General features: G+C 37.3%; 1 protein-coding gene across 1 annotated transcript; it reads right to left on the minus strand.

Annotated features, from left to right (window-relative positions):
* Positions 1-5,672: 5,672 nt before the first annotated feature.
* LOC104078171 (target of Nesh-SH3-like) lies at positions 5,673-25,786 on the minus strand (the record flags this gene model as incomplete). The annotated part of the gene is made up of 8 exons (XM_009579713.1): positions 25,739-25,786; positions 23,931-24,090; positions 21,319-21,414; positions 16,453-16,563; positions 13,539-13,622; positions 12,080-12,148; positions 10,599-10,811; positions 5,673-5,784 (listed from the first exon to the last, which is right to left on the minus strand). Coding segments are annotated over exons 1-8 (893 nt in total), but the record flags the coding sequence as incomplete, so codon positions are not given.
* Positions 25,787-26,640: the final 854 nt, after the last annotated feature.

Genomic DNA, 26,640 nt, shown 5'->3' on the forward strand with positions numbered 1-26,640 from the left:
TAACTGCTCTTACTATTAAAGGCTGAGGCAAAGAGGGTGTTAAGTACCTCAGCCTTATCCTCATTCTTGGTGGCAACATTCCCCCCCGCATCCAATAAAGGATGGACATACTCCTTGGCTCTCCTTTTCTCATTAATATTCTTGTAAAAACATTTTTTGTTGTCTCTCACGACAGTGGCCAGGTTGAGTTCTAGCTGGGCTTTTGCCTTTCTAATTTCCACTCTGACTCACACATGGGAGATCTTGCTTGACTATTATCATAGGAGAAGTTACAGCAATACTTTCTTTTTAAGGTCAGTTTTTAATGTAAAACTAAGAATAGATGAAAAGCACAGAGTCGTGGGTATGCCAATGAAACTAGGAGTTCCAGCGTGAGCAGCCTTGTAAGGGAACTCAAAAAAAAGGGACTTGTATGACAAGTTAAATGGAATATTACAGGTCTCACTCCTCAAATGACTGCTTGGAAGCTAGACTGTAGTTGCTTTGGCCAAAATGATCAGTCTTGAAGATTGGCTTTGACTGTTTTCTAAGTGGAGTAAATGGTACATTTCTCAAAAAAACTGCGTCAGTTTTCTGAATATAAAGATTGCAGAATTTCCATGTGGAGGATGAAAAATTAAATTGACAGATTAGTTCATACTAGCGCATCCCTTTCTCTCATTTTTGTTTGTATTAACATACAAAACCACCTCGGCCTGCATTAAAAAAAATGGGTGAAATTGAGATTTACAAGATCAGAAACTACCCCTAAGATACAATCATACAATGATTTAGGTTGGAAGGGACCTATGAAGGTCATCTGGTCCAGGCCCCTTTTCACAACAGGGACGACTTGAAAGCTACATTAGGTTGCTCAGGGTTGATCAACAAGCGCAGTAGTTACAGACACTCACTGCTTGAACAACAGAGTAAAAACTGAGTAGCTCAATAATTGGTTCAGACTAACTAGAAGAAAGGAGGATGAATGGAATTTGGCTATTTCACTCATTTAACAAGTGAAGGACTAATTGATGGATAAAGATGGCAAAAACTGCAGAAAATTTGGTGTGTGTTTAAGTGTGATACTGAAAAGAGGGCTGAGTGAAATGTGACCTGGATCTACTCTAAAATTCTTGGAAATAATGTAAAGGGTAACAAAAGCTGACTACAGTACAAAGTTGTAATCAACAGCTGTGTATATGTGATTATTAGATCACAGAAGCACATCTATAATAGAAATGTTTAAGCAGAAGACATTCATAAAACAAGAGAAAGTTTTCCTCTTCAGGCACCAGTTATATCCAATTAACTATCTGTATAAGAAGGATATATATAGTTATCTAGCTCACATAGCATAACCACACTGCATGCTTTGAGAGATTTCAGGTAACAGTTACAATCAAAAGCAAAATATCTGATGAAATTAAACAGAATTTTAGATTGGACCCAGACAACAGCTTAGTGCCAGGAACAGAAGCAGTTTCAAGAACTCTGACCAACCAAATAATGGATATCAAGATTTGAACTTTCCAGGTTACTTAAACTATCGGAAGTTTTCTAAGATGTGATAGTGAAATACTGCAAGCATCGTATTTGGCAATTCTCCAGGTGAAAAAGAGGCCAACGTATTCGTCCTGTAAGGAAAAATCCTTTAAATGAATGTGATGCTGTCAACTGTCAGGCATGCCTTACTGTGAAAGAATGGCATGGATACAATGTGCCTTTTCCTGGGCAAAAAACATAGGGATCTCAGTGCTCCAACAAAATCACATTGTACAGGACCCTTTAGAACGCTTTTTTTTTTTTTTTTAAATCAAGCAGTTGTGTTGGAAAGCAGCTGACTGTGCCCCACATTTATTTTAGGGGTGTATGTCCTCACAGTTAGATTTTCAAATCACTATTTTACTTTCACCTCAGAGTCTTGATGTCTTGCAATCAAGTCATCAAGAACACATAAAGCTGGCATATATAATATAAGACAAATGAGATATGACAAACTGCCATAATATATACAACTTTATTTGTTTAAAAGTAACCCTCACAAATTGTTGTATGCCTATGAAAGTCCATTTTCACTTCCATATTAGCATGGTATGAGTCTGTTAAAACCAAATACTTGATGACTGTACTGAAAGTCAGAACTCCTTTTCTTTTTCAGCCAGTGCATTCTTTTTCTGGATCTAGTCACTTTTCAAACAGCTAAATGGGCACACAGAATACTACATGATAATCCTCTGAATCAGAGGAATTTGTATCCCATTTAACTTCTATGTTTGTACTTACTGACAGTTGCAGTCACACATGCAATTTTTCATGAGAGACTGTAAGGATCTCTCATTGCTGCCTCCCTAACACTGTCCAAATTTCTTAAATATTCAAAGTCTGGCTATTAGCTCCTGATCTTTAAAAGCTGCCTTGTCAAAAGGCCAGCTCAAAGGAAGACGGGTGTCTGACTTACTGCAGAGCTTCCCAGAGGTGTAGCAGTATGACCTATTTGAAAGAAGAATGTAAAAGAGAAAAGCAAACAAACAGCATGATCTGGCAGGCTCCGATGCACCCAGTTTTTCCCTGCTGCTTGTTCTGCCCCCTTCACACTGAAGAGCTCTTTGTCTTGCTTCCCTCCTGCTGGATGTGGGTGATTAACTCTTCAGCTTCTGGGCCAGGCACTAACATATCCTACTTAATTTACCTCAACAGGATGGTAGACCTTGGACAACATGATTGCAGACCATCTTTGTCATGTACTGCTCCTCAAGAACATACATCTGGAGAATTACAGGCTTTCTGCTTGTCTTGCTGTTAGGATCTTTCTGGTTTAAATTTACCCATGGAGACTGAGATACCACATTCACAAACATTTTTATGCCTGTTGGAAAGTGTTTGTTTAGGTCTGTCTGGTTTAGATCTGTCCTGAACTGTCTTCAGCTCTGGATGCACTGAACCTTCAGAGCAGCATAGGGGATTCATACAGCCTCACTGATGGCTTCAGGAAAGCTGGAAAAAATAGGGTCTCAAATTCAGCTTGTCAGCTTCTCCAAAGCGTTTCAAGGCCAAGAGGTTCTTCCTCAGTTAATCCACCTTCTGCTACTGAGCATCTCTCTTTCCATATACTTGCTGGTAGTTTTGTAAATGTTGATAATTTCTTTTTCTCTTCCAAGTTTCTTTTCCAGCTCCACCTCTTCTACAGCTCTTTCCTGTAAGGCTAGTTATGGAAAAGTCTGCTTCCCAGTCTTAATGTATTACCTGATGAATTTGCAGACATTTCAGGGACTCTGTTAATTAATTTATTGATCTGTGTTTCATTGTCTCTCTTCCTCCTATTTTCAGTCATTTTTGTCCACAGGTCCATTTTCTTCATCTAGTGAGCAATCAGCTCCTGACAGACAGGAGACTTTCATTATGGACATATGCCATTCCTTACAACACTGATACTGTTTACATGATGCCAGCTGCCTTAATCACTTCCTTATTTTCCCTGAATTTAGTGTGCCAACAAGCCGGGATTCAAATGGTAACAGTAACAATTTCTTGTGCTTCTGCCAAAGCTCTCAAGGTGTCCTCAAAATTAGGAAACAACACATTTTGAAATGGGGGTTTAATCAAACAGAGCCACCCTGAGAAGGACTTTACATCCTTTAAATCCTGTGAGACTCGAGGGACATGCACCACTGCAATTTGTATCAAAGGCTTTCAGTTTTGGCCGATGGCCTCCGGAATCCAGAAAGCCTTTCGCTGTCTTTCCCTTTTGAGGTTGGGGTGCGGAGGGGATAATAGCCACCACCTCATCAGGGAAAAGTTATCCTTTTATGTCTTAAGTCAGTCTCCGCCAGTCAGTACTGATCTCATATCTAGCTTCTTGTAGCAAAATCCATGCTCCAAAAGACAGCTTTTCTCCATGGTCTTTGGTCTGCTCTTTCTTACCAAAACCAGAAAGTCCTCTCATAGGATTAACAGAATTGTTACTAATTAACGTTAAAAACCATCTTATCTGCTTCTGCATAGCTCCTGCCTTCCTTATGACCTTTCCAATGGTTGTAGCTGGGTCTGCCTGCCTCCATCTTGCTTCCTTTCTGAACAAAGAGCAGTCTAAAAATGCTTTTCTCTTTTGGCCATCTGGACATTGCTCTCAGCATCAAGGACTTCTCTTTGCTTCCATGTCTTTTCTACACTTAACCAAATCCATCCCATTTTCTGTCATCATATGTGACACAAAGAGTTCGAGTGTGCAATGGAAGAGAATCTCATCAATAACACACAGTTCTTTTCAAGGATGCAACAGTATTATTTCAAAGCAGAACTGAAATGAAAACACAAACAGCATAGCCTGACAAGTTTAGCAGCACCTACTGCCTTTTCTTAGTCGCTACTCCAGAAATATGTTGGTTTGCTGTCTCTTCTAAGCCTTCTCAACTGATTGAGGAAGAGATTGAGGAAACTGATGCTTAGTCTCCAGTCGTATTGCTAATATATCCTAATTGCCTCTTAACAAGACAGAACAACATAGCTGCAGTTCACCCTTTCACAAGCCACATGCCTTTAAGAAATAACAGAGATATTCTTGATGCAATACACAGCAATTCTAGCCCAGCTTATGACTGTTAGAGTCTCTCAAAGAAGCTCTTTTTGTGTATGACAACTTCCCCATGCCTTTATTTTCCAATTTCCTTCCCTTCCCCACCACTTTCTGCAATAGTTCCTCATTCCTCCTCTTAGGAGCTGCTGGTCACAAGTACATAAGCTAAGAACCAACACCCCAGATTAAATCACACGTTGCCTAAAAATAAAAGTTCAAGATGGCTTCTATGCAGAATTTTGTGCTGTGTTACCAATTTAAGGATAATAATAGAAAAGGGCAGTTTATTTGAAACAGAAAAATCCAGTTACCAAAGCCAAATGGATGGTCTTACAGAAAAAAACCCAACCTGTCATTCATTAATTTTCTGATTCAATCAATAAGCAACACAAACAAAGGACAAGTGGTTTTCTTCCCTGCTCTGAATTTTATCGCAAAAAAGAAGAATAATTTTTAATGAGATTTTATTTTTTTAAAGAATGGCAATGCTTATTTGGACTAGTTGCATAAGATGTACGCCATCAACTGGAATTCACCGACCTATTTTTAACTTGCCAGCTGTTTCAAGACACTGAAAGAAAACTACATATACAGGACAAATGTATCTTTCCTCTCCATGGTGCAATACAATAATCAAGCATTGTACAGTGGCCCAAATTGCATTCCGGTATTTGAATGAACATCCATCTAAATAAGCAAGTAGCCAGCCTACGTTAGTTGTGCCGAGCATCCTTAAACCCCAGAGAGAGAGAACTGTACATATAAATCTTGATCTCACGTATCAAATTAATATTTCTTGTTTCTTTATCTGCTGTATTCAAGAGATTTTTTGATAAAGAGCAATACGTTTTCTTACACTTGACTGTTAATCTTTCTGACAGAACAGCTCACTTCTGCAATTTATCCAGACCATAAATTCTCTTGGAAATTTCCTAAGGATTCCTCAGATGTGTCTTATCTGTTAACTTAAAAGAAAGCCAAACCAAAGCATACCTTTTCCTATCAGAACAGGAGTAGAACCGATTTGGTCTTAAATACATATGTATTTTCATTTGAAGTGGCAGACAGCTGACAGTCTAAATTAGTTGGATTAACTTAGAAAATTATTTTATTTAATTACCTTGTGTCAGGTTTTAGGTTTTCCACAGTAGAATGGGTTTGATTTGTAGTGATAATCGATTTCTCCTTTTCACCATCACTTGCTCCATTTTCAGTTGACACGACCTCATACTCTGGAAAATTACAGTAAAGAGAAATTTGCTTAAATAACAGCTCTTACTAGAGCTTCTTCATTGCGCTCTCTTTTCTCATCTGATTTCCACTCCTCCTGTCTAATAGGCTGTAAGGACATCTTGTGTGAACCAGTTTGGACATTAGTATGCTAAAATGGTTAGGAAAGAGAGATCCAATTCCAGATTGCTGAGTGCCTAACACCTCATCCTTCCTCGTAATTCAATTATGGGATAAAGGATACTCAACATCTCACCTCTGCCCAAAGGTACACTAGTGACAAGATTCCAATTATACTGCAGTATAAGCATTCTGCAGTTTGAATGAAAAAGTATCAAAGATGAAAGTACAGTTTCTAAATGCTTAAACCTTGATTAACTTAAAATAAGACCTATATTTTTAAGATTTCCAAAGGAAACTGCCCAACTAACTTGGATTGTGCACTCAGGGAATCTGCCAGTTTACAATGATATAATTTTGCATAAATTTACTTCTGTATTTATATGATTTATAGAGTCTCACTACTTTCTTTTCATCTCACTGGGATGTATCATCAAGCACAAGCCATACTCTGAACAGGGAATTAACAACAGATGTTTGGGAAGAAGATACCCCTTCAGTTACAGCCCTGTTCAAGATACAGTCTCTCTCTAGCAGGCAACCTCTGTCCCAATTCATAACAACCTCTTCTAATAAACACACTGAGTGTATTGCTAATTTTCCTCTCTTCACAAAGAAATTCACAACCTCCCCAGCCCCTTCCTTTTCCCTTCCTAAAACGTGTCTATAATACCAAGTGCAGCTTTGCTAATTGTAAGCTAGCAAAGGGGAATGTTTTCAAAGAGCATTTGCAATGAGCATTTAGATCTACAGCACAATGAATAAAGCAGGTATTATACTGTGAGGACAAAGACAGAGACCACCTATCAACAGCTACAAAACCTCTAGAAAACGACTTTCTTTCCTGTTTATTTCTAATGATACTACTAATTTTCGAGTTCTTAACTAAATGCTAGCAAGCTGTAGGGCTCTTTTTTTGCTAAATTTTTTAGTTCTCAATACAAGGAGACCCATTTGTTGTCAACACAGAAAGATAAAACACATGCAATGGGATTCAGTGTTAAAAAGGAAAAAACCTCTTAATTGTTGCTGGACTCTCAGATCCTCACTCCTAGTAAATGTAGGAGATGTGTATGTAAATGAGCATACACACACAAATTGACCTGATTTTGACCTCAATTGTGCAACTATGGCTTCCTTTGCACTCTTCCATGCAAAAAACAACCATCAAAACCACTGGGGTAAATTATGTAAGACAATGCAATTAAGCGGAAGTGCAGAGCAGCCCTAAAAAATTATGTTCTAAAATTCCAAGCTTCTAAACCACAGCAATTCAATCTGAGCAATTATATACATGTATGCACATGTGAATTTCAGATTTACTGCAATAGTTTCAAAAGGGACCTCTACACAGCATCTTTTTATCTTTACCTTGTAATAGACTCAGTTATTTAGAGCATATACAGAGCAACATAAAACTTTAAAACAGTTTTAAAAGTATGTCAGAAAGTCAGCATGAAGGAAGGAATTACTGCCGATACTGAAGATTTTCAACATTTCCATGTTCAGAAGTCCTCCCCCACAACAGTCACCCATGAACAGCAAAAGACCAACCACTGCCTTTTAAAAACAAACTCATGGACCTGCAGGAACGGTTGTCTTAGATGAGAGGGAGGGGAAAACAAAAAAAAAAAAGTAAGTAGAGGGCTTTTACTTTAGATCATTTGTTCAAGAGGGACCCCAATGCAATGACCGAAGACATCATTAGCATTGATAGTATGTGTTTGTGCAAAACATATCTGTGTTTTCTCTCTATGCATTTCCTTTTTCGAAACAAAGACCTTTTCTTATATAGCCACCAAGGGCTGAGTGAACCACGGAGAAAAACACGCAAAGGTCCTTGTTTGCACTAATTAAGCCTCATTAGAGAAATTATGTTTCTTAGGAAGCATGGGAGGGAGAGTGGATATCCACTGCCTTAGGTACATCCAGATAGAGAATGAGTAATTAACTTTACAGGAATTCAATCTTTCTGCCTTCTGCCAGCCCCAAATCAATATGTGACTTGAACTTTTTAAGTCATTCAAGTTGGAAAAGAAAACACAGCACATGTGAATGGGCATGCAAATATGTGCATGCATACACACACACACACACGCACACAAAGAACTACTGAGCGCATCTTGAACCTGCTTGTTACTCAGTGCACGAGTCTCAGTGCACAAGACAACAAACTGCCCTACATTTCTGTGGCAACACAACAGGAGTAGCAGAGCACCAGCAAAATGGTCCTGGTTCCTGACATTTGCAGCCTTTATAAAAACAAGGAGGTAAGCTTGATCACTGTTTAGGTTATTATTTGTCAGACCTTTCCATTACTGAAGTACAATTTTGTTTTTAGGAATACCCAATACGATGAAACCCCTAGCATAGCTAAAAGTCAACCAAAGTAACCATTTAAAAAAAATGGCTCAACAAATTACATTTTCTATTTCCACAGTTCTATCTGAAACAGTGCATTAAAAAAAAACAAAGATGTGATGCCTAAATCAGATGATTGAAAAAACTTGTATAAACTACAAAAATAGAAAGAGATGACAGAAAACTTGGTTTAAGTCTGTCTAAACCAGTAATGTCATACTGGTGCCAACATGAAGTAATCACTGTTTTCAGAAAATGGGATTCAATGCCTTCTCCTGAATTCAGAAAGTGTCCTTGGATGAGTCACTGAGTAATTTTTTGAAGTGAAGACGAAGAAGACGAGCTCAATGATTCTATTTGTAAGCCACAGAGTTCAAACATTTTGTATTACACATTGAAGTTAAAAAGAATGAAGATGGTATTTATGGGAAAGCTGTTACATCTAGATAGGAAGATAGCTAGATTGAAAACTACAGTTTCTCTCAGTGAAGCAAAATAAGTATTAGTCACATATTCTGCAGAAGATTTTAATCTTTTCTGCAATGGAGAAGGATATGCCAGGTGTCTCAGTTATCACAGAATAGTCTTACAGAAGAGAAGAAACTTCATGATAAGTTAACTCTTACAAATGCTGATTACAACTGAACAGAGAAAGGTTTTCCACCTAAAGCCTCAGAAGAAACAGTGAGTATTGCTTGCTCTATCTTTCACAAAACGCATTGAAAAAGAAAGGAAATAGTATCAGAAGGCAATTAGCCCTTGCTCTCATCAGTAGATGATGTGTGCTGACAGTTTTACCAGCTATAGTGGAAATGTTTTTCTATTTTTGCAATACAAATGGCTGTGCTGCAGTGGGTTCATTAACATACTCAAGAAAAACAGCAGGTCTACTTCCAAGAAAACATGAGGACTAAGTGACATTATCTGATCTAATCAAGCTAAGGACTGGTCTGTGGAGGAGGCCTCCAAATGACAACAGCAACAAAAAGGCTTTTCCCTGAACAAAAAGAAGCATTGCAGAACTGCCTGGAATGGGGAGTGTTCACAGAGAGCCTATCCTCATCCTAATTCTAAGGTTAGCAATAAGCTCACACTTCCTTTTCTTCCAGGATGAAGCGCATCGTGGAAGGCAAGCCAGGTAACCATTCTTCTCTCTTGTTGGTACTTTTTATTTGCCTACAGTCTCTTTTTATTCTCCTTTTAACCCAGCAGAAGGGCTAACTTTCTTCCTCTTTCCCAGAAGAAAAAAGCGCAGGCTAATTTTTTTTTTGAATGTCCCTTTGGTTTTGCCTGTATTATTTTTCAAAACGGCAGGGAAAGCAAGAAAGAATAGAGGCTAAACCTAGTAATTATTTCTAGAAAATCAAGGAAGGACTAATTTGGGGAAGAGAGTGCTTGTGACAGTCACCTAATTATACCCCTGCACTGAAATCTCTCATGACATGCATATAAACCAACATCTGAAAACATCCCACTTACATGCTAAAGTGAATGGCTAATGATCAAGTCTTAGTCCTCATAGTTCCTAGTCTTATCTGTTCTACTCACCTGTGATGCAACACAGCCAAATCCGTTTGGTCACGGCTGTGATGAGCCAGTGATTTTGCAAATCAAAGTTTTATGTCTATGGTAAAAACAAAAGCCATTTTCCTGACAGTACAGAAGAACTGTAATTTTCAGTTGCTAATTAATTTAAATGTTCAATTTTGGTAAGTTTGTGTTGATATACAGAAGACGACAGAAAAATTATAAATGGTCGTCTTGCATGCTTACCTGTCTATGTACTGATTCCTGCATGTCTCACAAGGATTTATTCTCAATACAAAAACCTTCCTTTGGAAATGAAAAAACCCAAACAGATTCTTTTAATGTAGACAATTTGGTGACCCTATGGTGGGTACAGCAAGTATTACACTGTAAGGTTTCATTGTGTCCGGTCCACTGATCAACAACATCCTCAAGTCAAGAAAGATGACTACGTTATGTGTATGCATCTATATAATAAAGACTACTGTCACATTGCTGGAACTTCTTGACTAGATCTTACCAGATCCTGTACACAGAGAAGCCAGAAATTAACAGAAGATGCAGAGTCATGCTTCTTAAGTATCTGTGTCATCACTGACACCAATGATACAGTAGTGAAAATCTCATTCTAATCTAGTAGCGTTTTCTTATCCACACTGGAGTTGACAGTAGCACAAAATAAAAGCACTGAGGTATAAGACTCCCTTGGGATTAAAGTATTTTTTAAATGGCATAAAACCACTGTGAAAGTAAAAATAAGCTGGAAATACTGTATTCTGATACAATGGAGGAAAGAAATCAAACCAACCAGTAACAGTGTCATTGTCTGGTTTTTCCCAGTCCAATATGACGAAAGTTGGACAGCCCTCAACAGTCACCACTGTGAGGTTGGTTGGAGGATTTTGTGGAGGATGAGTAGGTTCTTCCTTGCTGCCAGCTTCTTCTTGAGGAAAATGTTCAAGAGAGCTTGTGATAGAGCAAGGCACATCATCATCTTTCTTCATGTACTTGACATGGGGGGCTGTAGCAATAGGAAAGAGCTGTTATTCAATACAGAATGTTTTTACAAAATGTCAATGCCATTTCACCTAGTGCACAACTACGATCTCAGGGCACCAACTAAAAATCTGCACAAGTCAAAGCCAAACATAAATGTTTAAGAATAAACCCCATATATTCAATATTAAGCTGCTTGTTGGGGTTTTTTTTTGTCGTTAGACCTGGAATCTGCACTGCCTTCACCCCCTTCCCATTGGAACCACTGATGAAATATCACTCTAAAGGTATTAGTGGGTGATAAGCACTGTTTGAAGGAATTAACTTCTGTCATAAAATAGGACAATTAACTTTAGTCCTTCTATAGTCAAATGACACTACAATTCCATTTGCAGCTTTTGAGCACTATGCTAATACAAAGATGTAATGCCCATCACCGCTTTGTTTCACCAGAGAGAGTAACAAGTTTAGTCCAGAGTCATTCCATCATTAAACTTGCAGTTTCTAAAGTGACTGTCAAAATCTTGACCATTTTCAGTGATACAAGACCAAACCTTGAAACAAACCTTCTGAAGCAAACATCTTGTACTCTACATCAAAATTAGAAAGATTACTGAAGACAAACACATTAGTTCTAAAATTAAAACTTCTATTGGATGTAAACAATAAGCTCTTGCAAGAAAGGCAGTGTCCTCAGAAATATAGTGTCTCGTATCAGACCAAGAAAAAAACCTGAAAAATCTTTTGGTACAAAAGCACTTCCTCCTGTCATCTCACCTTGCTAAACTCTCTAGATTACTGCAACAGCAATAACTTGACTACTTTATTATCTAGTCTAGTATGTTACCATATTACTAAACTACCTGAATGTGCACAGTCTGGAATGAGAGGTGAGGCATATATGATGGGTAGATATCCCTCATGGTAAGGTGCATTGGTATTGGGGCAATACCTCTCCAGGTACACTTGCAAGCCCACAGGAAGATTTTCATTTGGTTTGGTGGAATGTGTACAGTGTGCAGTTGTACTACTGCTGGCATACAGGAAGAGCCACAACAGGTTTGTGGGCAAGACTGTAAACTAGGAGGTGGTAGCAGGGAAAAAAGTAGAACTAAAATTTAGTCAAGAATATGCTGATGGTCTGCACTACAGCCCTTTTATCTGACACTAAAGTGAAACAGAATCAAATGAAGTTTTGGCCTTCGAATAACTAAACAAGATAATTTAGATGCAAGATAGGTCAGTCTTCATATATTCCCCCAAATAAAAATACCGTAGTTATTAAAATCCTACCTTGGTACCTTGGTTTGCCTGAAGAATCTGTTTCTGATGTAGGACTTGAGCTGAAGACAGTTGCATCAACTGTGGGAAATACAGTTATAATTTAATTTGCAATAAATACGAAGTTTCAGTGTTAGAACTGCAGCATTTCACAGTTCATTTGGCATTTTAAATCATGGTAAAGCTCTTCCATGGTAGACCTTTGCTGCCAGATGTGCCTTTTCCTTTTAAGGACTTCATTTTGGCTGTGATGCTGAGTAATGCTTACCCATACTTACCTGCTAGTATCAAGATAGCCATAATCAAAGTGACAGACTTCATGACTGCAGCTGGATTCAGTTCATGCAATATATGCAAAATGCTCTTTAGACCTTTTAAAAAACATCTTTTTGCACTGTACTGGCTGTTTAGCTTGGAGCTTGTTTCATGTTCATAGAATATAGAGCACATGTTGGCACATGAACTTCTCTGAAAATAGTGTCAAAGAAATCACAAATTCTGTCTCCAGAGTGTACAACTTCCACAAAATTTGAAGGATATTGAAGGCAAATACTCTGGCGGACAGAAATGTGCTAAGGCAGTCAGGATTCATGACACCAGTGTTGTGTTAAATAGCCACTATACACAACAGAATCTTCTCTCAGATGCAAATACTACAATGGACCTCAACGGACAAAACACAATGTATATTCACAACAAGCATTTTAAAATAAATCTAGCATCCAGCTTGCTTTACTGAGCACTAAGGGTCACAGTGAGTTCATGATCATTAGAAGGAGACAAGAATTTCAGTATTACTTTAAATCCAGGAAAATTAGAAACAGCATTATTTATGAGAATATACCTAGAACTGCATATTTTGGCTCAAAAATTCTAAGCACACCCTCTCCCAAACCCATTCCTGTATGCCACTTTGAGGAGATTTAGGTCTGAACTTGTAGTTCACTCCCAATTTTATAAAGGGCAAATTACCAACTAACCTGTATGTTTACCCTATTACATTTTTTTCTATTTAAATGGTGGCAGTTTGATCAGATAGCTAGGATATCACAACCATGTTGAGCACTATCAGTCACTGTCAAATAATAATGTGAATTTATGTCCTGTGCAAAAAGAAATGTTCAGGAAAAGAAGTGTTCTTCACAGATTTTAAGCAGCCACTGAATAGTACTGAAAGCCTGCTAAGCATGTCTTGATTTCTAGGAAGACAGAAGGGACGTCATGTTCTCATTTACCAAGGTGTGTATCAGAAGATAGCCAGATGAACTCAGTCAAGTTAGAAAAGTCACAAAGTGGCATAAAGGAAATCAGAATCACCCCAGACAGAATACTTCTTACATTAAATATACAATGCATCAACATAGTTTAAGGAAGGGAAGCAAAAGAAAAAAGAGGAAACCTTTATGTTCATTAAAAAAAAAAAAAAAAAAAGGAAAAAAAAAGAAACCAGAACTGTCTGTAATATGCTTACCATAGTACTCTGGAGTTGCAAAAGCTGTTGGCGTCTTATATGATGTTCCTGTCCTCACAGGTGTTGTTGGTCCAGCGGGTTTAGCTATAGTGACAGAAGGAGGAGCTTGTGGCAACAAGCCATTCACTATTTAAAAGAGTGACACAACTTTCTGATTTTCTGACAGAACTCAGATTTGTGGCAACTGCTTCATGAAACATGTACTTTCATTTAAACTGTGATATTCCCTCAAAACTTATACAACAGCTTCCAGTTGGATTTAGGAAAGTTCCAAGTTGTCCTCATTGCCAATATAACCTACTCCTGAAACCCAGTAAGAAAATTCTTTGCCACTTGGAGATTGTCTTGGAGGACTTCAGTCAGCTAGAGTATGACCTGGTTTAATGCACACAACCATCCTATACAGACTAGTAAAAGGATGCAAAATGACCAGCATTGACATTTCTGTTTCTCAAATGAAAGAGCACATTTCTTCATGAGTTGTAAGACAGAATAGCTGAAGCCAGCAACAGAAACTTGGATTCTTCCCTCAAATATGGGTAAGGTTCTTTCATTTCTACTCTCAATACAGCATATATATTAGCAAGGCTGTAGCTGGAACATGTATAATGATAAACACTGAGTCCTGCATTATGGTCTGCATTAAGAGTTTAACCACAAAACAGGACTGGAGCTTCCACTAAATGAAATTAAGATGCACTTCAGACGAAGGTAAGAAAAATGCAACCAAGTCCAACATTTTCAACATTTATAACACTACATGACCCAAGGGAAAAAGCTTTCTTTCTGAACTGATCTATTCTGTAGTAGGCACCGTAAGTTTGGACAGAAATTGATTGATAGAGGCAATATTATTTCCCATAATTAAATAGCTATTTTAAAAATTATTTTAGATTATGTGACGTTGCTTTTACTCCTCAGCAGTTATCACCTAATAAGGAAAACAGGTTTCTAAAAGGCAAACAATCCATGGTAAAGGATGTCTTGATTGTTTTCAAAATAGTTGTAAAAGACAAGAACTACATTCACAAAACATGCAGATACTCCCAGATAACCACTGCATGACTGTGAAATCTCAACCCCCCAAAAGTAAGAACTACATAATGTAGTTACCTTCCCTGCATACATGACACCGAAGAACATGGTGACTGAAGGCAGAACTGCGGTGAACCAAGTTTAAAACAACAAAAATCCCTACCTTCCATTAATTTCCTTAATAAAGTGGAAATTTATTAAGATTCTCATAGTAAAGATTCTCTCCCTACTTTCCACTAATTTCCTTAATAAAGTGGAAATTTATTAAGATTCTCACTAGAGTCCAGTTTCACAAAGGTCCTGGAACACTCTTGTTTCCTTTTTTCCAACTCAGGAGAATTTTAATGTGTGCATAGAAACCTTCCCATAATACTCATTCACTGGATGAGTAAGAAAGATGCAAGTAAGGAATTAATCATAGTGTTAATGAGAAAGAGAAACGAGACAGAATCATGAAAGGGAAAATACAAGAAGAACATTGAGGCAAATTTTTCCTGTTAGTACTGTGGAACAATCTCTCCAGGGAACCAGAAAAAGCTCAATTATGAAGTTTAAAACTAAGCTGGATAAAACACTAGGAAACACAGAAAAAGGAAAATCTGCTACTGGCCCCACAAGGAAGAACCAGATCATCTAACCAATTTATTCCATCTTGAATGCCTAAGACGATATGGTAACTGCTGACTACCACATAACCTGGCCTCTACTGTATGGGAAAAGGGTGAAATTTCAAAACATTGGTAAATTAATTATACACGTAATGGAGAAAATTAGCATAAACCCCATTACAAGGAAAAGAAAATGTATCAGGTCAACATTTTTTTTTATGATACAGATTAAGGCTGACAGTGTATTATGTTCTGTTGTAGTTATTACTAAGGAAATACCACCGATCAACAGCAAGTATAGACACAACTTTCCGATCTTGGCTCTGCTGTTGAGTAAATATACAGCTTGTTTCATCCATCTTAGAGATCCTTCCTTCTAATCTGCTGCACAAAATACTAAAGAATTATTTAGGTCTTTGGTGACTTATTAGCAACAAAGCCCCAAATGAAACAAATCATAAAAAGCCAACAGGAAATACAGCAGAGCCAAGGCCTTTATATTTCCAGTGAACTACAGAAGGTAATATGAAGAGGGAAGCATTTCTCATGATGCTAAGCATAATGAGATGATAGTTTCTGACTACCTGGAATAACGTTAGCCTAAGGATTCTTATACAGAATCCACAGACAAAACATACATAAGGATACTGAATATCAGCTTCAGGACAAAATTAAAATAAAATAGGAAATGTGAAAGTTTCTGTGTGCCCCTATACTGATACTGAGAAGCAGGAATACTGTAGCACAGGAATGAAGCTAAACTCTTTGCACATGAAATAACTCAGCTTGCTCTACCTCCCAGTGCGGTTAGTTTTCTGGGTGCCTATTAGCTCACTATTTGCAGTGGTTAATGGATGTGCCATATATATGGGACAGAATTTGTTTACAAATAACCAGTTGGGAGTATGCATTGAAGCATAATATTAAATATCTCCCATCTGACATGCACATTAAGTAACTGCAAATGTTATTAGTAGACATGAAATGTTCTTAAGGTTGATCTTCTTGAAGGATGACTTGCATTATGCTATTGTGCTTTCAGCTCCCTTACGAGGGATGATTTTGACATTAACTGGGTTAGGAAAACAAAAGGAAAACAGAGTTTATGTATGAAGACAAAGGACAAGGCCTGTATGTTCCAGAAGACTAGTTTCTATAGATATCACAGATTAAAGAAAAGAATCTATACTATAAAACTCTCCTATATCCTACTAGTCATTCAGTATTATCTCACACATAATAAAATATTTATGCTGAAAAGGCTGAGATACCTGGACTCCCTGGTTTACCAGTCACTGTGTTTGGAGGCAGAGGTTTTCTTCGCATTTGTGTAGGCTTGACAGGAGGTATAGGAGGATGCTGAAGGCCAGGTGATGTAGTTACTGAATGACATTACAAGACAACGTTATTAATTATTTAACCTCAAATTCCATAAAATCAGAAACCCATTTTAAGTTATATTCTGACTTCTCAAACAATGTTTCACGTCTGGTTTAGTATCAAAAGCAGAGAAGCAAGGTTAGGAGCTGAAATGAGTTGTATTTTCAGCCTTAAATTCTTTGGGAAGTGTGTGCCGTGGAGTTTTAAACCAAGCTTACACTGAAAAAATGTAACTCCTTTGGGATTTTGTACAAGTGTTTCAGCAATTCATTTTCTGTGTAGTTACGCATTTCTGTCAACAGTAATTTTTTGGCAGCCAACAGGATACTTCTTCCCACAATAAACACTACCTCAGTGTACTTGGAAACATCTTCAGTATCCTACTCACAAAATTTCTGTACTTTATAACTGATAAAACTGGTCACCCTCAGCCTGAAGCAAAAGATATAGCAAAAGGGAGATTATCATTAGGGACAATGCATGCTATGCTGTTCAAAAGTGAAAAATGAAAAAAAGTCAGTGTCACTTCATGCACTGACGTGGTTAGAGACAGTTATTGTGTTAGAAACTCCTGAAGCACCCAACCAGGTTGTTTCAATGTGCAGTTCCAGCCAATATCTATTACATTTATCTGGTAAGGTCCTTTGGCAGTGAGGTCTGAAAGGAGAACCTAAGCCTCTTAATTCATACTTACAAAACATTTTAGTGTATTTTCCATGCAATTATAAAGGATTTTATTATGCAAAGGAAAGGCAAAGGAAAAGATTTTTCTTCACTATTCATCTTTGCACTTCTTTCCTTAAGAAAAAAACAGGAGATATGTGCAACACATTTATGTAACAAAAGACATTTTGTACCTAACAGGGGAAAATCCTCAAGAGTAATATAATTCTTACAATGCTGCCAATGTCAACAAATATGCAAGATACCTGATACTGAGTTACTGGCTACAGAGAGTACTTCGGGCTCTACATATCAGACCTTAGTTTACCCTATAAATAGAGTGACTGTGGGCGAGAAGGGAGCAGATCCAAAGACTCATTTGCGAGAGCCTTTTTAGAAATACTTACAATATACAAACAGGAACACCTCCATCTTTCTCTGTTCCCTTTTCCTTTTGGACTTTTGTAGTCACTTATAAAACACATTTTTTTTAAATCCCTCAGAACAACACAGGAAATAATGCTCTGTTAATTCAGGTTAATGTAATGGTTTTGAAAATAGCATTTGTAGGTTTTATATTCATTCTTAATCCCCAGACGGAGATGAAAAAAATATGCCTAAAGACCTGAAAAAGGATAATAAATTGTTGTATATATAAGTCATCATACCCTACATACTACTACATGGTAGTATCCATGATTAATTTTCCCCCTGTCCATATTTAGGGAATAGGGTTGTCTGAGATATTTATGGGGTAAAAATGTGCAAGTATTGACTTGTCAGTGGTTTCTATCATATCTTCTGAACAACACAATTGCAACAGTTACATGCAAGCCAAAACATCACAAGCGGACTGTGTCACAGTTGAATCTACTACACTGCACTCTGGAAAAACAAGATTCCCTACTCTTCCCTTCTACTACTTCCACAATGATTTGGGTGATGGTCTATGATGCTACCAAATCTAATTAACAAGGTGTGGAGGCTGAGCTTGTAAACTAGGACACACAATAGAATTTAGGGATTTTGTGATAGCGTAGACTCTTGCGAGGACAGCGGCATGGTGAACTAGGAATGTATTTCCTTGACTCTGTCACTCTTCATGAAAAAGGAGGGCATGCAACCTCTTAGGACAGACTTTTAACACATCAAGCTTAATTCTTGTGTGCTATAACCTATCTTTTCATTTCTCGTAACTAGCGTAAATGTAAATTTTTCAGTTAACACACACTAAATTTTCAGAAAAAGTAAATGTATTTAAAAGCAAAGTCAGATACTGGCTAACTTATAGCAATATCTGATTAATCAGCCTCACCTCTTTGCCTGGTAAGATCATGGAACAGATCCTCCTGGAAATTATGTCAAGGCATATGAATGACAGGGAGGTGATTAAAGACAGCCAACATGGCTTCATAATGGCAATGACTAATCTGGTGGCCTTCTGTGATGGAGTGACTGTGTTGGTGTATAAGGGAAGAGCAACTGATGTCATCTATCTTGACTTTTCAAGGCCTCTGACACAGTCCCACACAACATCCTTGTTGCTAAATTGGAGAGATATGGGTTTGATGGATGGGCTATTCAAAGGAAAAGGAATTGGCTAGACAGCCCCGTGTAAAGACTTGCCATCAATGGCTTTATGTGCATATGTTGATAAGTAACAAGTGGTGTCCCTCAGGGGTCCGAATTGGGACCAGTACTGTTCAATATCTTTACTGATGACATAGACAGTAGGATTGAGTGCACCCTCAGCTTGACACTAAGCTGAATGGTGCAGTTGATACGCTTGAAGGAAGGGATGCCATCAAGAGAGACCCTGGCAGGCTGAAGAAGTGGGCCAATGCAAACCTCATGAAGTTCAACAAGGCCAAGTGCAAGCTTCTGCACCTGGGTCAGGGTAATCACCAGCCTCAGTACAGGCTAGGTGACAGGCGGATTCAGAACAAACCTGCAGAGAAAGACTTGGCGATATTGGTAGACAAAAAATTAGATATAAGCCAGCAATGTGTGCTTGCAGCCCAGAAAGCCAATTGTATTCTGGGCTGCATCAAAAGAAGTGTGGCCAGCAGGGCAAGGGAGGTGATTCGCCCATTCTACCCTGCTCTCGTGAGACCCCACCTGGAGTACTGCGTCCAGCTCTGGAACCCTCAGTACAAGAAAGACATGGACCTGTTAGAGTGGGTGCAGAGGAGGGCCACAAAAAAGATCAGAGGGCTGGAACATCTCTCCTATCAAGAAAGTCTGAGAGAGTTGGGGTTGTTTAGCCTGGAGAAGAGAAGGCTCTGGGGAGACCTTATTGCAACATTCAGTACTTAAAGGGGGCTTATAAGAGAAATTGAGAGAGACTTTTTACCAGGGCCTGTAGTGATAGGACAAGGGGTAATAGTTTTAAACTAAACGAGGGTAGATTTAGATTAAATATAAGGAAGAAATTCTTTACTATTAGGGTGATGAGACACTGGAATAGGTTGCCCAGAGAAGTTGTGGATGTCCCCTCTCTGGAAGTGTTCAAGGCCAGGTTGGATGGGGCTTTGAGCAACCTGATCTAATGAAAGATGTCCGTGCCCACAGCAGGAGGGGCTGGAACTATTTGATCTTTAAAGGTTCCTTCCAACCCAAACCATTCTATGATTCTATAATTCTGAACTTTGATATACATATTAAGGCCTCATGAAGAGAGCTGTGATCACAGAAGTATACAAGAAAATTACGAAACAGTAGTAGCTAATTTCATAACCATACCCAACTGTCTTTTATGACTACGGTTCAAGGTATTGGCTTACTTCAAAGCTCTAAAAGCTTACCTTTAAACATCTAATGTCATGAGTAAAAGCAGATGTAGATGTTCCTTCAAATCTATGTGCATAAAAAAACTTCCAGTCTCTGCAAATCACAAGCTGAATTTACTTAAGTAGACACCACTGCCTGACATTCAGTAATAAAAAATGCAGAGCACCATCCTTGTTTTCAGTGTACAGTCTGCATCCAGCTACTACTAATAGTATATCACACTGAACTTAATCTTTGCAAAGTACAATCTTCAGATTGAATAAACTTTAAAAAGATAAAACATCAGAACTCAGCTGTCAAGATAGGCTTTTGTCTTTGTGCAGGTAAATTAGGTGCAAAGGAAATTCAGCAGGGATTAGAAGCAAACAGCAGTTTATAGATTAGTCAGGGCCATATATTTGTATCTGTGTTTTTAAATCTAATAACACGTTTTCAAAGGAAAACCTAACTAAAAAGAGCAGCTGCAGCTGAATAGTACATCCAAGGCTAAAAGCAAAAAAGATTTTCTTTTCGGTCAGTTTTTATGCCAGTAAAAAAGCACAGCTAAACCAAGATCTATTCTTGGTTATGCTTATGAAACGAAGAAATTCTCTACATGTAAGAGTGTTTACATGTTTGTATGTATGTTTGTGTGTATACATGTGGCATACAAACACACTCTGTACTACAACTTTTCAGTTGAAACAGAAAATTTCTAAGAAGCTGACTAGAAAAAAGTGAAATACAAAAAGTCTATTTTTGAAGGCCTATTTGGGGAAGCCATTTTTCAGTAAAAATATTTTTATTGTTTTGAAAATATGACTGCAAGACTTGCAAGAAAAGTAAAATTGACAAGCCTGGTATAGCCCATGTAAAAAAACGTGTAACCTTATTTACTCCACATCGTTATTTTGCTTCAAGCCTAACATTCTAATTTTCCCTGCAATCCTAATATTCAACAAAACTTTCTCATAAATGGGAGGACAATTTGGTTATGCATTCACTTTATTCTCCCTTGCCATGTAGAAACTATTAGTATGAAAAAAATCAGTGCTTACAGTATTGTGGCTGTTTGATCATAAGAATACAACGCTGGTGGTGGTAATTTTTAATATATGGCATATGTTAGTGACTAAGTAGTGACCATGAAATATTCTTATTTTTATCACTTTTAGTAGCATTCTGAAGCCAAGAGAAGGTGTATTGATGAGGATGACTAAGAATTATTTTCTCTTAGTGGAGGTGTTTTTTGTGTAGGAAAGGTGGTGTTTTTATTTTGCATAACTGTTAAAATTTGCTATATTGTCTTCTTTTATTAACCTTACCAGAAATTGGCTTTTCCCAGGTATCACTGTATTCGAAAGGTTTTTCCACATCCACGCCAATTTGTCTGGCAATATCCTCAGGTGTATATACATCATCTATGAAACAAAGGAAATGAAATAAGTATCTACACTTAATAAGTGCAGTACCAAGTCATGGAATACTTGTATATTGCATATCTTCAAACTCTAGCTAACATTAAGTGCAAAACTGGCATATATGGCCACCTATGTTTTTACTGATAACTTAGTGATATCCGTTATCTTCCTATTCAAGTAAGTAGAAAGTGATCTGGGTCTACAGAGTCTGCAATTTATTTTTAAACATTTTTTGAAAAAAGTATATTTGGAAATAATTTGGAATTAACAAGATGAAGAGAGAACAGATGAGTTAAAACAAGATTATATGTGGAAAGATGAGTACAGAGAACATTTTAGTTTTTCAATATACAGAATAAAATGTCCATTGGTTCTTGCAAAGGGCAAAGTTCTCCTTCTCTCCAAAGTACGATCTTCGGTTATCCCCCATATTGAATGGCTAGAGCAATTCTGAACCAAACATATACTGTATTTAGAGGTATATATATACACATATACTGTACTGGAGGCAAAGTGTACATAAAATTCAGTTTGTATATAAAAGAAAGTCCTACTTAAAAGTTACATAAACATGTTTTTAAAAAAAAAAAGAGGTAAATGCCATTAAAAAGATCAACACAACTACTCCTGGTACAGAACAACTGTTTCACATGCTGATAGTTATAGGACAGACAGACTGTTAAATTAATATACTTTCCCTATACAAAGTAAGTATATTTACTTTATAAAAACTCTATATATGGTAGAGTGAGAAGATGCATTGCAATTTCATCATGTTTGGGGGGGGGGGGAAGGGGGAGGAAATCACTCTTTCTCATGACATAAGGAAAAAACCCTGAAAGTTAATGTAGTAAAAAAAAAAACCACCCTCAAAATTAAATTCATTATCAAATTCCAACCCTGTTCCAACATGATCTAAACATTTCAACCAAAGATTTCATAGGTTTATAATCTGGTGCTCAGTTTGTTTTGAGATTAAACTAGTATTTTAAAAGCATGAAGCAGATAATTTTTCTATTATTTTACTACTTGGCCATTCTTGTTAGTCATACCTTAGGAATCCACAGTCCATAGTATGGACACGTTAAATGATTTACTTAAGATTAAAGTAATGAGACTTGTAGTAAGCTGGGAACAGGATGCAGGTCACCTGGTCCCTGTGACTAAAATTCCTAAACACATCATGTGGTTTTATATAACTGATATTTGTCTTCAGTAAGTAAAGGTTAGTCTTAGGTAACTGAAGTGGTTAATTAGATCTTCAGATATACAAAGTGCCAGAGTGCTACTCAATGTTTCACGTGAATGGTGTTCAAGGAAGAAGAGACATGAGAAGACCAGCACCGGCTTTAAAAAGAAAAATAATCTTGTACACCACGGATTATAGTCAGAGTATATTTAGTTTCTTAGCTTCATCTCACAATAAACACATCAACAAAATGTAGTAGCACATTGACTAAATCACACTAAATCACCCAAGTGCCCATTACAAGTCTAATTTAGTTTTGCATTTTACAGTGTCTACAGAAAAGCCTACCTCTGTCCTGCTCCTTACAATCTAATTTAGAATCACAAGCTTTTCTGAGTTATATCAGCTAGGCATGAACAAAATATTGTATACATTCTAGATGGAAGAAGTCATTTTTTTTTTCCCCCAGAAACTTGCCCTGCTGTTCTGCCATTAGTAAAGTAGTAATGAAAAATAAGTCAAAGTTTCATGGAAAAAGCTGATCAAACCACAACACTTCCCTGTTGACAAAAATCTCCTTTTTGAATGTTTCAATGCACTTTGAAGTTACATAAAAGTTTGTTTGTGTTTTCACACAAGGTACCTGCACTGTCAAACAGCTTGCTGTGTTTATCATAGCATTTGCCTTATGCTAGCTAACATAACTTGCTTATTATAAGCATTTCGACTTACCACATTCATCCAAACTTTTAACAGGACTGAGAATAGATGTATTACTTGCATGTGTGTTTGCGTCTTCTCTTACTTCTGTCTTTTTTCCTGGAAATATTCATGGGGTCTGGAACTCCTTAAAACTAACCACTGCATCTTTAATAGCAGGAATACCATTAGAAGCGTAGATAATTTTAAGGGAAGAACTGGAAAAAGTGCCCTTGATAAAACAAACTGAAATACCTTAATATTTGAGTTCCTCTAGAACTTGGCTACACACAGTTTCAAAAAATATAAAGAAAATAGAACACAAAGTTAATGGCCATTACAATGAAAACCAACTATTTCTCTGTCACAAGGGAAATGGAAATGTTGCTCAAAGTTTGTTTGCTGAAGGTTGTCTGGAAGCTTAATAGATCAGGAGTGGTTTTTAAATGGTTAGGATTAAATTAAAAAAAAAACCTGAGTAAGATAAGTTACATACACTAAGACAAATATGAAAAGCCATCTCAACAAAATTAAATGCTAGAGAAAATGGCTAAAACATGGTAGAAAACCAGAAGGAATGTTAGTCATGAGGAGGCAATCCCTGCCTCTTTCCCACAGTCAAGTTTACCACCTGGCACTACAGCTAGCCAGGAGACTGAAAAGCCTGCCAGGAAACCAGCCACAATCCCATGTGCTGCCACTGGAGAAAACAAATTCCACTGCTTATCATCTGGACCCTGCAGCTGCCAAGCACACTCTGCATGAGGTGAAACATCTTTGCACTGATGCTAATGAGCACAATCAGGAAGAACTGCAGTACATCCAACAACAGTGCCAGCCCAGCAAGGAATTAAAAGATCCAAACTGGTCTTCAAACAACAGAGTATCCATGGCTCTTCAGTAAATATGCTCTTCTTCAAAGAAAGAAAAAATGATGTAATGTCTAAAGGTAAGCTTGAAAACATGTTGTTGCTTACAGTTCAATTAAGGATTCTGATCAGCTTAGATCAGAAGTTAAGGATTCTGATAAGCTAACCACAGAAAATAACATATCATTTTCATAATGGAAGAAATAAACTTCCCCACCCTCAAAAATCATCCAGATATCTGAAAATGTTATCCTTTCTCTAAGATATCACTTACTGAAAAAGAAACTTTTTTGTCTTTGGTCAGCTGGTAAGATTTAGGGTTCCAGGTTAGTAGAGTTCTCTTTTCTAAATCTCTTCTGCAGACTTAGGAATTCTGTTTGCAATATGTATTGCACGTTGCTTGGGAGAGATATGGATTTCTTTAATTGATTATCTGAACTCCCTTGTGAGAAATTATGAGCACAGACAGCCTTGTAGGCTCAGACACTGCATTTGCCACAATACTGTGAGGTACCTGCTTTACAGAAGACTTGGAATTTCACTTATTGATCATCAAGGGAAGTACAGACTGAAAAGTTGCAAAAAGCTGCAGTTCCTCTCTCAACATGTCATGAACGTGCAAAATTCATTGGTGATTTCTCTACACTTCTCAGAAGAAAGGTGCAGACTCACAGAAAGATATCAATGAGTTGCTATGTCAGCAGGGCTGGAAGCACAAAGAAATTGACAGTAGATAATAAATGCCAGCTCTTCCTTAGAAATTTGGACACCAGGTTTAAACTAAAGGGCTCACTTGGCAGGACAGAAAATCAAGGTAACAGACATCTTCAGGACGTTTCTTTACGTCACAGAAAAAAGACTTACATAACTGAGCAATGGAGAATATTACTAGAAGTACCATTTTCCAGAAGAATTCTAAAAGAAGGTACTTATTCACCTGTGAGTACACATAGCATGCACAGCAAGATAATAGTCTTGTGACGATTTTTGACATCGTCTACCACAATGAAGTTCTACTTCCTCTTGGCAACTGGCACTACTATAAAGACATGGAAAGGATGACGACTAGTGGGCACTCCAACAGGAGCATTTAAAATAAGATTGCTTAAAACAATACTTTAGCAGTCACCTAAAACAGCATTAAGCACAATAAACTATATTTAACAATTTACATGTCTACTATTACGTTTATATTGCGATATACTTAGCATGCATTCTTTTTTTTCTTCTTTTTAATCTACAAGTACCTCTGCCAGGGTTACTACTATATGGAAGAAGGGAAAAGCTTAATATACTGTCTAACATAATTGTGTATTCGTGCATAATTTCATAATGTGATTTAAAAACCACCTGCTCTTGGAGACCCGTGTGCATTCTGCCTATTTTGGTAATCAGACATTAGAAAGCTCACTTATAAGCAGACTGCGAACACAAGCAAAGAACAAAACTTTCTGACCCACAAATACTGCCATTGGTCATTTAATACTGTAACTGTCTCTGATGTCCTGGAATTCGATGGGGTCATTTCATTTATGAGAAGGACTACGAAAGGTCAAAGAGCACATACCTCCAATGAAGGCATCCACTCTCTATGTAATGCAGAAGAGCACGTCATGTTGTAAACAGGCTATTTGTAATTCAATTTAAATATACAACCGTCTCTTCTGAGGTTTTGCCATTTCTAAAAACATAGTGGGCTTCTCAATATTATGTACAGGAATGAGCAGCTCAAATCATACTAAGGTCAACAACAGGTATTAAATTGCCAAAGATACTTTGGCAATCCTAGTACAGAGAAACGTTACACAGACAAAAAAAAGAATGTGTAGAGTAGATGGTATATTACTCAGGTTATCCTAACCTAGCTAGCACAGAACAATAGTATGGGACAGTAGTATTGTTAGTAGTGGGTGAACAGCCAAAAGATTGTTTTGAATATGTGTGTTATTTGTTTATTTATTTATATTATTTATTATTTTAAACTTGCATCATTGATGAAGAATACCAAAATTCTGTATTTAATTAACCAATGGCTGTATTAAAACAAAACCAACAGTATTTGTATTGACATAATAAATAAATGCTTTATTAAATAAAAAATATGGATTCATTGTGAATTAGCACTGATAACATTATTTTGTTTGGATGGAAAAATCAAGTACAGTTGAAAAAGGATAAATTATTTTTCCCCCAACCAAACCAGTATTTTGAATAAATCTTGTGGTTTTAGCGATGTAAGTTATGTGTGTGTGTAAGGATGTGTAAATTGAAATGACAGTTCTCACCCTCCTCTATCATCCATCAACTTGGAATTTTCTTGGTGGTGAAGTATTCAAGCCTGAATAACGTATAGTCTGAATACTGCATAGTCTGAATATAAGCAGGTCCAACATGAACACACAACATGCATAGCTAGTAGCTAGCAAGATACCACCCGGCTTTAAGGCTTTCTTACCAAGCCTTCTGACT

The sequence above is a fragment of the Fulmarus glacialis genome, unplaced genomic scaffold (assembly GCF_000690835.1).
Source record: "Fulmarus glacialis isolate BGI_N327 unplaced genomic scaffold, ASM69083v1 scaffold11476, whole genome shotgun sequence".
NCBI lineage: Eukaryota > Metazoa > Chordata > Aves > Procellariiformes > Procellariidae > Fulmarus > Fulmarus glacialis.